This window comes from Miniopterus natalensis, chromosome 12, assembly GCF_054644295.1.
Source record: "Miniopterus natalensis isolate mMinNat1 chromosome 12, mMinNat1.hap1, whole genome shotgun sequence".
Taxonomy (NCBI): domain Eukaryota; kingdom Metazoa; phylum Chordata; class Mammalia; order Chiroptera; family Miniopteridae; genus Miniopterus; species Miniopterus natalensis.
Genome location: NC_142092.1, coordinates 71,806,425 through 71,819,075, shown reverse-complemented (window position 1 = coordinate 71,819,075; position 12,651 = coordinate 71,806,425). Strand labels below are relative to the sequence as shown.

General features: G+C 47.3%; 1 protein-coding gene across 2 annotated transcripts in view; it reads left to right on the top strand.

The window, feature by feature from the left end:
• The window catches only part of NUP214 (nucleoporin 214), a 72,424-nt gene that overhangs the window by 10,038 nt on the left and 49,735 nt on the right, over window positions 1-12,651 (top strand). For both annotated transcript variants that reach the window (XM_016196610.2, XM_087823012.1), the window contains exons 8-14: window positions 619-725; window positions 1,353-1,419; window positions 3,619-3,745; window positions 4,738-4,899; window positions 6,103-6,577; window positions 7,893-8,059; window positions 10,573-10,667. In XM_016196610.2, the coding sequence (XP_016052096.2) occupies window positions 619-725; window positions 1,353-1,419; window positions 3,619-3,745; window positions 4,738-4,899; window positions 6,103-6,577; window positions 7,893-8,059; window positions 10,573-10,667 (1,200 nt within the window). The remainder of the gene's footprint in view (window positions 1-618; window positions 726-1,352; window positions 1,420-3,618; window positions 3,746-4,737; window positions 4,900-6,102; window positions 6,578-7,892; window positions 8,060-10,572; window positions 10,668-12,651) is intronic.

Below are 12,651 nucleotides of genomic sequence, written 5' to 3'. Positions count from 1 at the left end.
CAGTGGTATTTGCGTAATGTGTTGCACTAGTTTCGTGATGGCTGTGATGTCATGGCTACAGCGTCACAAGTCAATAGGATTTTTTCAGCTTTTTGTAATCTTATGGGACCACAGTCATGTGTGGTCTGTTGACTGAAATGTCACTGTGCAACTCATGAATGTATTGAACGTATTTCTTATTTCAGGATATCATTGAGATTTCTGTTCCTGGGTAATATTAGCACTAGTATGTAATTATTGAGGACCAGTGTTCCTTATACTGGGACAGCAGCTTTATGTGTATCATTTTGTTTCACACTCACAACAGCCTTTGATGTAGGTTTAGTAGATACGTTATTAGATTATATACATGAGCAAACTGAGTGTCAGGGAGGTTGAGTGATCTGTCCGTGCTTGTCCACCGGCCAGAAGATGACAGTTTGAGTTCAGTTTGGGTGACGGCCATCACTCCTGTCCCTTACACTACTCAGTGCTGCCTTTATAGCGTGTCTATATACTTAGAAACAGATTTTTTAGTGCATTTTCTCACAAACGTAAATGGTTTTCTCGTTTAAGATTATCAGCTATGTAGGATTAAAGAAAAATTGCACCTGATATTTTTTTCTCTGTTCGCTGTAGAAAAAAGAAGAAAAGCACCCGGAGGTGTTCGTGAACTTCATGGAGCCCTGCTACGGCTGCTGCACGGAGAGGCAGCACCACTACTATCTGAGCTACGTGGAGGAATGGTGAGCCGAGGACGGCAGGGCTGCTCCCCTGCGGGCTGCTTCCCCTGCAGCTCTCGCAGGGCACTGCTTCTGCTTTGAAATTTTCTGTAAGAGGAAAATAGAGGCATGGGGTGCCCTGAACATCTTTTCAGCTAATGCTAGGTAAAGCCTTTCTGGCTGTCCCTCTAGTGCCCCAGCCTTGAACTATGTAGCTCAGATATGTTCTAATCTTTAAAGACCCCTTTTCTTAGTAACCCAGTGACAATTTATGAAAATACTGACGTTCAGGGAACATAGTAAAAGTTGCCCTCTGAGAGCAGACGCTTCCCTCTGATAGGTGACTTGAAGCAAAGCCCCTCTGCCAACTCTTCTGTTTGAGGTGGTGTTTTTATTGGATTCCCACTAGATTCTGTGTCTCTCCTTTGTCTTAAGTCAGTAGGCAGTTGACCAAGTCTCCAGGGCTTTATCCTGTGAACGAAAGAGTTAAGTTTTACATCTAAAAATCGTCCCACTTTTCTTCAGCCATAGAAAACATACCTTCCTCTTGACATCTCAGGGCCATCCTCAGAGATGTTCCCACAGCCTTGAGGCAGGTTAGGACCGTTGCTGGGTTTGAATTTAACTATCTCCTGGTTTTGTTCTTCAAAGGGACTTAGTGTTGGCGGCATCTGCGGCTTCCACAGAAGTTAGCATCCTTGCTCGACAGAGCGATCAGGTAAATTCCTCTTATTTGTCACTTTTATGGGAAAGTTTTTCTGAGAAAGATCTTGGAGGGAATTATGTGGTTAAGAATCAGATGAGGTCACATCCCTTTTGATGAGTTCCTGGGTGAGAGCAAAGCTTAAATGACAGTGTCCTGGACCAGGTGGCTTGGACATTGCACTGGACAAGCACAGGTATCAGGATAAGCAGCTCTTCAGTGTCGTGAAAGCACTTCTCTTCTCTTAGATCCATCCCTGGCGTGGGTCAGACATGCTCTAACCAGCCTCCAACAGGAGTGTGCGTGGATGTGCAGGAGGGTTTTCAGCCCTGTTCTCTTTCACCGTCTTTATTTTTTTCCTGTGACTTGAACCTGCCGCTTCTAGTCAGTGAGTTGTAACCCATCCTTGGCAGAGGAAGAGAACTGTGTAGGTCACTCACCAGAAACACTTTCTGATTCTCTCAAAAAGCCACCAGAAAGCTGTGAGAGCCTGTGCCTATGAGAACCTACCTGCCTTCACATGCCCTCCTGGTGGGCAGGGGGGCCGCGAGGCCGTGTAAGCCATGCTAAGCCAGTGGGTAATGAAGAGGGCTGGCCACAGAGGAGACGTGGTGAAAGGGAAACTTCCCTTTTTCAAACTCTGCCTTGAACTTAAAAATGTTTTGTGCGCCCCTTACACACAGACTTACGGCTCTTCACCCATTCAGCCTCTGTCCATCATTGGGCAGCAGGGCTCTCACTGTAAGTGCGTGGCTGTCACAGTGTCAGGGTGGGCCTCTGTGGGTCATAGGTCAGAGTTCAGCAGTCCAGTTTGCTCTTGGATTGACTTTAGTAACGATTTCCTAATAGACAAATATTTTATGTATTCACACATTAAAAATATACTCTTATCTTTGCTTTTTACCAAAATAATTGGTGTACGTGGGGAGAGCGTATAAATGAAAACATCACCCCTGCTCTGCCCCGTCCCAGTCCAATTTTGTTCTCTCGGGGGACCATTTTTAACGTGTGTATTTTTTCTTCTCCTGGCTTCCTCCTTACCGAGCTCACAAGTGACCAGTATTAGCTGTAGACCTTCCTGGCTGTTCCGGCAGATGGGAGTTCAGCTCACGTGTAACCCTCAGATCCCCCTGCTTCCTCCCAGGAGGGTCCTAGTGCCAGTTACCTTCTCCTGGTTACCTTTGTAACTCTTGGATCTTTACCTTCGTTTCTGATGCTGTCAGCACACACTGTGCCTCTGGATCCTCCGCTTTGTGAGCGGAGTGTCTCAGCACCCCCACCCCTGCCTCCAGCTCACCGTCCCCCACCCCTTCCAGCCTTTATCCTATGGGTCTTGTCTTTCGCAGTATCAAAACTGGTACTGTTTGCTTTGTGTTCCGTCGTGATTAAGCCTTTACTTTGTCTATCGATTGCTTTTCAAGTTGAAATCAGTCTTGTTTACGTTATTATGACTGTGACTATTACTCCACGGCTGAGTCCTAGAATATGATTATGTTCCCTTTCCTGACCCGCTTCTCATTTTTCTGTTACTCATTGAACATCGTTCCCATTGGTTTCTTGTTGCCCAGTTTGGGTCAAAGCTGAAAGTTAGACAAAAGGGTTAGTGACTTTTAAAAGTCAGAAATGGTTTGTTGGAGGGAACAGAGCCTACTCAAGCAAACGAAAGCAAAAGGCGAGTTTATTGGATAGACTTGGTGGTTTCTCAGAGGTAGGAAGAGGGGCTCATGTGGGGAACTCCCACCAGGAACTGGAAGGCAAGAACCAAGGTCATCTTGTCTGTGGACCGGTGAGCACAGGCACCTGCCCAACTTCATAGGCTTTTCTACTCAAGACTGTACTGAGGACCAGCTGGGGGTCCTGGTCACAATGCCAGGCTTCTGGGAGTAGGTATGACTGGCTCAGGGCAGCGCTTGGGTTCACCCAGCAAGTTCAGGGTTCTGCCTGGCTGTGGTGGGCAGCAGGCAGTATTTATGCTTGAGGCAGGGGCTTGGTGCCCCAGAAGCCAAGAGAGAGGTTGATTTGGAAAATTAACGCAGCCCCTTGCTCCATGGGGACTCATGGCTTTTAGACCAACTCCCCAGATTTCCCAGTCTCAATCACACGTAAATCTAACCCAAGAGTGTTGTCTTTTCCTCCCTTGTATCTGAACAGTGCTGGGAGGAGCCAGTGCAGAGCTCTGCCTGACATTCATTTTCTTCTACTTGTCTTTTTCAGGTTAATTGGGAATCTTGGCTCCTAGAGGATTCTAGCCGAGCTGAACTGCCTGTGACAGACAAGAATGATGACTCCTTGCCCATGGGTGTGGCCATAGATTATACTAACCAGGTGGAAATTGCCATCAGTAAGTGAAGCCTGGTGTAGCCCAGTGCGTTGTTTCTAATACTGGTTAACGTTTAAATCCAGTTCTACTGTTCACACCGGAATCTACGCTGCCGCACTTCAAACTTGTGGTATAGCACCTTGCTCCTGGAAGAGCGACAGAGTGCATGTGACAACACTGAACTAATCTGCAGGGACACTTACTGATGAGGCCGAGGACAGACGCCCTCAGCGCCTGTCTGACTCTACTTTGGAATCTGGTGGCAGCCTAGACCGTCAGGGGTTCTGTTTCTCCTCATTCCAGTTCTCCAGTGACCTCCCAAGGGAGCAGTGCCCTGGGCCGTCCGCAGAGCAGCCCTTGGTGTGCGGGCAGGGACTAGAGAGTGGAGACCTCAGGCGCCTGCTCTGCGTGGCTGCTCCCAGCTGGAGCTGGCAGAGCTGGATCCCATGAGTCGTGCAGATGCAGCAGAGGACATAGTCTTCAGTGCTTCAGCTAGAGGGGTGTCCCTGTCAGGCACCATGATGTGCCTCCTTTCCCTGGTTAGGTTGTTTGGTCTGATGAGCTCTTACTGATTCTTTGGGAGTCTTATTGACAAAACCCATGCTTATGATTCAACTGTCAGTGAATGAAGTTAATTTGATTCACCTCCCTGTCCCACTGTGTGTTTTCTAAAGAACCTAGTCTGTCATTTTTCCACCAAACCAGCCTCTTCTAGAGATTTCTGTCTTGGACAGGGGAGCGCTGAACCTACCTCCTGATCACCGAGACACTGGGAAAATCGAGGGAGCTTTGGGAGAGTCCGAGCGGCTCCTGGACTGCTGCGGCCTCTGTGGGCCGGCAGGACAGTGGCAGTGTCATGGCAGGAGCTCTCTGGGAAGGGCTGTTGTGGGAAAGCCTGTTCAGAACTGGGTCAAAGCCAGGGGACCAGAGTTGTCGGGCCGAGTCCATGAAGCCCCCTTGCTCAGGGCAGCCTCTCCCTCCCTCTTCTTTCACTTGGTTTTCTTTCTTAACAGGTGATGAGAAGACCCTCCCTCCTGCACCAGTTCTCCTGTTACTTTCCACAGACGGTGTGCTCTGTCCCTTTTACATGATCAATCAAAACCCTGGGGGCAGGTCCCTCATCAAGACTCCGGAGCGACTGTTGTTAGAAGGAGAGCGACAGCCCAAGGCATCAGGTATATCTCCCGCGTTGGCAGAGCGGGACTCCAGGGCTGCACAGGGCTCATCCCAGGGATGAATATGAAAGAATGTGGTTATCTCTGTCAGGACGGTCACTCTTACTGCGCAGGGACCAGGTTTCTCCGAGAACAACAAACACATGCGTGCTCGCCTCCCTCTCTCGTGAGCTTTATTCTCTAACCTGTACTCGACTTCCGAGGGAGAGGGAGCTCAGCCAGGTGGGTCCCGTCAGGGCGCTTACCAAGGACGCACACAGGAATCAGCAGTGAGTGCAGAACTAGGGAACGACAACTGAAAGACAGTTTAAAAGTTGTCATAGGCTTTATTCTTAGGAAGTGAGTTTACTGGGTTCATTTTTTATGACTTTTGAGACATAATGCTCAAATGTTTACTAAAAAAATGTGCTAAAGTAGGTAGGTATTAGTAATATAAGGTTTCAGGTTCATTTTACCCTTCTGAACATAGGGATTATAGATATTTAAATTTTGATAATTTAGGGGACGGTTGTGTGCCTCATTTAAATTCACATTTCTTTTATTAGATTAAATATATTTACTTTCTGTGAATTAGTTTCCCAGCTTATATCTATTAGAGTCGTGAAATTTTTTAATCTCAATTTGTCTGAGCTTTTTGCTACAGGTTTTTTCCACTTACGTTTTAGTTATGTAACTATCTTTTTATAATGTCAGATCTTAATCCTTTGTGGTTTTTTGGCACTTCTAAATTTATTAAGTTAGACTCTCAGAGACTTGGCTCACTTTCTGCCTCCTTCATTTGAGATACAATGTCTCTGTGTGCTTTGCTGTGTATCTTTAATTCACCTGGCCTTGCCTTTAGTGACTGATGGAGAGATCTGAATTAAAATTTGTCCTGGGTGAGTGAATGTTGCAGAATGACTTGTTTGCACTGTAACACTGAGAAGTGTATTTTCTCTGTTACTCACCTGGGCGTCCGTGAAGTGCTGTCGGGCTGACGTCTCGGCACTTCCTTTTTCCTTCAGAGTTCTGGAACCTTAGTGGACGTTTGCTGTGGAAGATGCAGCAGCAGTTCCATCGCGTTAGTCTCTTTTCCCTTCAGGAACCAGGACCTTGATTTCTGGCTTCCTTCTACCACTGACCCTTTGCCACTGGCTTTCTGTTATGTGCCCTCTGCGGTTACAGTGTTAACTTGTCCCTCGCTTCTCCGTTTTCTCGTTGCAGGAAGTACTCCCACGACCCCAACCTCCCAGGCCCCGCAGAAACCCGAGGCCTCAGCAGCCGCAGCTCCTGCCTCTGCCCCTGTCCCACCTTCCCTGCCGGCTGCTCCCACCCCCGCCTTCTCTCTGCCCTCTGCTGTGGGGGCCCCTGCCCTGTTCTCCTTTGGTTCTCCATCCTTGAAGTCATCTGGCTCTGCCACCGGGGAGCCCCCTCCATACCCCAGTGGCCCTGACACTTCCAAGGCAGCGGCGGGCTCTGGCGCGGCCGCCTTCTCCTTCGCGCCTCCTCAGACCCCGCTAGCGCCGCCTGCCGGGGCCTCTCCCTTGGCGCTCGCAGCAGCTTCCTTCTCCTTTGGCTCATCGGGTTTTAAGCCGACCCTGGAAAGCACACCCATGCCAAGCGCATCCACTCCCAGCATCGGAATGAAGCCTTCCTTCCCTCCCTCGGCCTCTGCAGTCAAGGTCAACCTCAGCGAAAAGTGAGTGGCACTTAGGTTTGAGTTTTCCATGGGGCGGGCAGACACACCATGTGTTGGGCACTGACGACAGCCTCTGTGAGCGGAGTGACTGAGTAGATTTTCTGTTTGTTTTTTTGTGTGTGTGTTTTTTTCCCCAAAGTAATACTAGGAAATGCTAAAAGTTCAAACATAAAAGGTTTGCATTTTGTTAGTGGGACAGTGCCTTGAAGGGTCTCGGAATTTTTTTAATCATTAGAGGTTTATACCTAAATACTTGTTGCTTTTTCAGATTTCAGACATAGGAGGTGCTCCTTGTTTTTAAAAGCGCAGCTGTACAAAGCGTACATCCTGTGAGGGAGACGAATCTCCCATAGTCCTTTCTCCCCTTTGTCCACCCTTGACTCTCTCTGAGCTGTTTCCACATGGCCACCCATGGTCTGGTGAAATTGCCACTATATCGGGTGACTCGCCCGTTGGCAGCCCGGTGGCTCCTCAGTGCTGGCCGAGTACAGCGCGGGCACCGCCGTGTGGTGCTCCAGCCCCTCCAGCTCTGGGGCCAGCCAGCTCACGCATCGCACTTTTGCATCTCTACCTGCTTCTGTCCTCCCTGGAATGCGAGCTTCTGAGGGACACGGTCCCGTGGACCTCGTAGTCAGCCAGCCACTGGTGGCAGCACCCCCAGCTCTCCCCACGCTCACCTGGACCATCTCGTTGCTGTGGAGGTGGTGCTAGCTGTTGTCGCCACTGCCACCATTGTCATTATCGATCTTGGATTGTCACACAGCCACTTTGTTCTAATAATTGCCCAGTGTTCTGTTTTGTGGCTGCATTATAATTTATTTTCCAGGTCATCTGATGTTGGACGATTAGATTGTTTACAGATGTTTGCTCTTACGTAAAACTTACCTGACATTCCCTGTAGACTAAACATCCCAAGGAGGGTGACCTGCTTCCTCTTCTTTCACTCCTCAGAGGACGCGATCACCCCAAAACAAGCTCTCAGTACTTTTGTTGGCAAAAAGAGGGAACTAGACTCTTCTAAGTATAATTGAGTCACACCCTCTTGTTTTACTCAGCTAGACAGAAGAAGTATTTCATATCGCAATAAACTTGGTGTCATTTTCATGTTAAGTATCTACTTGGTAGTTTCATTGATTAATTTATTCCCAAGTAAGTGGAAGGTCAGATGGGTGTTTTCTTGCAGCGATAGCTAAACATTTACAATTCCTGAAGGCTAAACAGTGTGGCTAGTGAGTTAGCCTTTGACGCCTTTGCTCGTGAGCAGCGTGAGAGCCTCGGGCAGGCTGTTCTGATGCATTCGGGCTGCCACTTCCAGGTTTACCACCGTGACTGCCTCCGCCCCCGCTAGCAGCACTCAGAGCACACCCATGCCGTTCTCTGCCTCCAAGCCAGCCTCCTCGGGACCACTCAGCCACCCCACGGCCCTCTCAGCATCGTCCAGCTCCACGTCCTCCAAGTCCTCAGTCTCCCCCTCAGCGTCAGGTATGACTTAAAGCAGCTCAATCCTGATTTCTCAGGTTAACATTTTTTAGTAGTTAAGAATCCCAGCTGACATAGTTCGACTCAATTATTTTCTCATGCTTCCTGCATCTCCCACTGATGTGCTGTGACTCACACTCTGAATGGGGAGGATTTCCAGTGGCCTCAGGGCTGCCACGCCTGTCTTGCTGATATTTCTCGTGAAGCTGAGTGTCCTTGATTCAAGTTGTTTTCGAGCATTTACCTTCCTGGGAGCCTGCCCATGCAGAGGGCTGTTAACAGAGCAGTTCTTTAAGCCCGCAGAGGAGAGAGCCTGCAGTGGCTATCATGCTTATGGCTTCTGGTTGACTGTCTTGGATTTTCACACTCAGTCCTACTGTAAGCAGATTTATTAAAGATCATGAGTGGAAATAATAATTACTATTATTATTTTCATTGATTTTAGAGGGAGAGGGAGAGAGAAAGAGAAGCATCAGTGTGAGAGAGAAACTTTGGTTGTCTCTGGCGTGTATCCCAGCTGGAGACCAAACCCGCAACCTGGGCATGTGCCCTGACCGGGAATCAAACCAGACATCTTTTGGGTGCACAGATCAATGCTCAACCAACTGAGCCACATGGGCCCAGCAGAAATAATCATTATAGCCAGGTTGAATTGAAGTGTATTGTGAAACTCCATGAGCAAATAATCTTTTTCTATCAAACCTGCAGGAAGGTTGCAAAATTATAAAATGAATACTATATGCTTCACCAAAATTCAACACTTGCTAATGTTTTGCAGCATTTACTTTATCTCTTTTTTAGTACATTTTTTTCCTGAAACATTTGAGAGTTAATTGCAACGTCTTGAAACACCTCACGTCTGAGCGCTTTAGTGTATATCTCCTAAAAACAGGGCACACAAGCCATTGTCACATGCAGGACATTTAACAATAATCTGCCCACCTTCACATTCCCACAGTTATCCCAATAATGTTTTTCATGGGGGTCCCCCCAACCCCCCACCCAAGACAGGAACCAGTCAGGGATCACAGTATACTCCGAGTGTGTCGCATGAGTCTCAGTCTCATCCCTCTTCACTGTTTTTGTCTTCACAGCACTGGCATTTGGGAAGAGGTCAGGCCAGTAGTTGTGGACTGTCCCTCACTCTGGACCTGGTTGTCCTCATGATGAGGTTCAGGTTAAGCGTTTTGAGCAGACACCACATAGGTGACGTGTGTCAAGTTGCATGATTGGTTTTGTCCTCAGTGATGTTATCTGGTTCCTTGGTTAAGGTGGCATTTTCCAGATCTGTCTCTGTTTTTAAGTTGGTTATCGTCATGAGTGCCAGTGGTTGTACCTAGCTGACATATTCAGGTGGCCATTTGGTGTTTGAGTGACGGAAATAGTTTTATTTTGGTAAATGTCAAGCAGGCATTGAGCTGTGAAATTTCTGACATCATCTCTCCTTACTTGCTGCTCAGGAGAAAGGGTTGCTTTGTGGAGTTCGCCAGTCTCCTAATTCGAGGACTTTTCCTTAGACTCGGAAAGGCATCGTATAAGACCCAGAAAGTTCAGAAGCTTTGCCTTAGTCTTTCACAGCTTTTTATGGTCTGGGAGAGAAAACTGGATTCTTAGTGCACGTTTACTCCCTTTCTGCTGCTCACCTCCCAAATCCGTGCCCCCATCCCCTCCCCCATGCCATTGCTTAATTGTTAAAGTTTGGAGGGTCCTCCTTTATTGGCTCTCAATCCCATTTGCACACTAAACTCATGGGGATCTCTCCCCTAGTAGTTTAATAGACTCTGGGGTAACGCTTAGGTGTGGGTTTTGGTGTGCTTTGTTTTTTTGTTTTTTATCTTCACCTAAGGACATGCTTAGAGGTGGGGCATAAACACCTATGTGAGAGAGACATCTGTCGGTTGCCGTCTGCATGTTCCCCAACTGGGCATCAGACCCACAACCCAGGTACGCGCCCTCACCAGAAATGGAACTGGCGAGCCTTCAGACGGCGCTCAACCAGCGGGGCCACTCTGGCCGGGTGGTGTGCTTGTTTTTTGAAAAAGTTGCCCCAGTAATTCTGATGTGTAGCTGGGTGAGCCTTGTGTTAGAGGTTTCCAGGAGGGTCCGAAGACCCTGTGAGTTCTTACAAGGTGATGGGGATTATTGTTCTCATCTGATGGTTTAAACTGTCCCCAGTTCCCCAAGGCGCCTCAGGAACACCTGTGGGGAGTAAGGATGGGCCAAATGACCAGCTTCCTGGGCCTGCCCCCAAATACTCCTGCCTATTGTCAGAGACACTATCTAGTTTCATCTGCTTTATAAAAGAGTTTCACGTCTAAAAATGTAATACATGGTTTTTAGTTGTCTTGGAGCAGAGGCTAACACAACTGTGGACTTCACTCTTGCTGACAAAGATCAGAAGAGGCGGCCAGGGACAGCGAGGAACTTTGTTCTTTTTTATTTGAGGGAAGCACATTTGAGATGGGAGAAATAACGGAGCAAGTACTGTCTGTTGTAACTGACTCTTGCTCTGGCAGGGCGCTCTGCTCATGGCGGTCCGGGTCCAGCGTCCTCAGTGGGGCAGAAGTCACCCAGGATAACCGCTCCGGTGGCAAAGTCAGGCTCTCCCCAGGTACGTTTGACCTCAGCTCACAATCCTGCTCCTGGACACATATGTTTATAAAATGGGTTTTTGTGTTTTTGAATTTACACTTTTGCAGCAGTACGTAGGACTATGTGGTAGGAAACGTGAGTTTTGAATATTTGTAATGTGTCCATAAAAGCCGCTTATCCTGGCTCCAGGGCCTTCGCATCCCCTCTGCCGGTTCCTGCGCTTACACAGGTGGCGCTCTCGGTGTGCTCTATTCTCTTGATGTCTGAGAATCCTGTAGCTTCTGCTTGTTTTCTCCTGTTCTCAAAGTAATGAAGAGATCTACCCAGTGCCCTCCTGCCCTACCACCCCATTTGATTTTACTTATTTCGTATTGACGTATGATACACATGGGGGAAAGTATACATACGAGACAGGCACCTCAGTGAATGGTCACCACCTGGACACACCTTGGTAACCGACACTCAGACTGAGAAGTGGAATGTGACCAGGACCCCAGAATTCCCCTTGTCTGTGCTCACTTCTAACAGCACAGCCTGGTTTAGGCTGCTGTATCTCCTACAGGTAGAATCACATGACGTGTATTCTTGTATCTGCTGTTTGTTTGGGGGGTTTTTTGTTGTTGTTTTTTAAATATATCTTTATTGATTTCAGAGAGAGGAAGGGAGAGGGAGAGATAGAAACATCAGTGATGTGAGAGTAGTCATTGCTCGGCTGCCTCCTGCACGCCCCTACTGGGGATCGAGCCTGCAACCCAGGCATGTACCCTGACTGGGAATCGAACCACGATCTCCTGGATCCTAGGCTGATGCCCAACCGCTGAGCCACGCCGGCCAGGCAGTATCCACTGTTTTGCTCAACGTGTTGGTGAGGTTTATCTGTATCACGTCAGGTGACTGTACCGCACATGTTCATTCCGCCCTTGATGGGCATTCCAGTAGCTTCCAGGTCTGAGTTACTGTGAACAGTGCTGCAGTGACCGTGCTAGCTGATGTTTTGGGGTGAACAGTGTGTGCATTTCTGTTGAGCGGACACCGACGGGTGGATGCTGGGTCCTAGACGGCACTGCATTTATTCCTCTTTAGTAAATTCCCACCGAGAGTATGAGAGGTCAGCTGTCTGCGTCCTCAATCTTGGTATTTTTCATCTTTTATTGTTGGTGTGTTTTGTGGTTTCAATTCATATTTCCCTGACGACCAGTAAACTTGGGCTTTTTTCCATACTATTATTAGCCGTGTGAATATCTTCTTTTACTAGGTAACTGTTCAAGTTTTTTTACCCATTTTTCTACTGGGTCTTCTGTCTTTTTCTTTCTGATTTGTAAGATTAGTTTCTCGTCAGATACACATACCTGCACACGCATACATGTTAAGTAAATACTTTTACAGCCTGCAGGTTTTCTTTCCTTTCTCTTGGTGGTTTCTTTTGATGACTACAAGTTCTTAGTTTTAATATAGTTTAATATATCAGCTCTTATTTTATGATAGTGCTTTTTGTGTTGTTTCAGAAATTACTTCCTATTCCAAGGTCAAAAAGATATTTTCCTATGTTTTTAAAAAGTTTTATTTTTTTATTACAGTTTACTTCCAGTATTGTTTTGTATTCGTTTTAGGTGTATGCGTAGTGGTTAGACAATTATATACTTTACAAAGTGCTCCCCTTCTGTATTTTTCTAAAAGGTTCATTATTTTACTTTCATATTTAGATCTGCAATCTGTCATCTCAGTTTATTTTAAATTAACTTAAAGATAATTTTGTGTCAGTTTCCCACTTTATTATCTGTGTATCCTCAGCATGGGAGTCTTGTCTTTCCTTCTGCCTCTCCTCCAGCCAGCCCCCTTCCTGCCCCTGACACACAGTATGGGGCTCACAGTAATAGCTACAGGCCTGGCTTCTGGCACAATACACAGCACGTGGTATTTGTTAAATGAGTATTTGCTGTTTTACTGAGTGCTTATTCATTCTGAAAACCCTCTATATGTTAATTTCCACAGGTATAAAATCA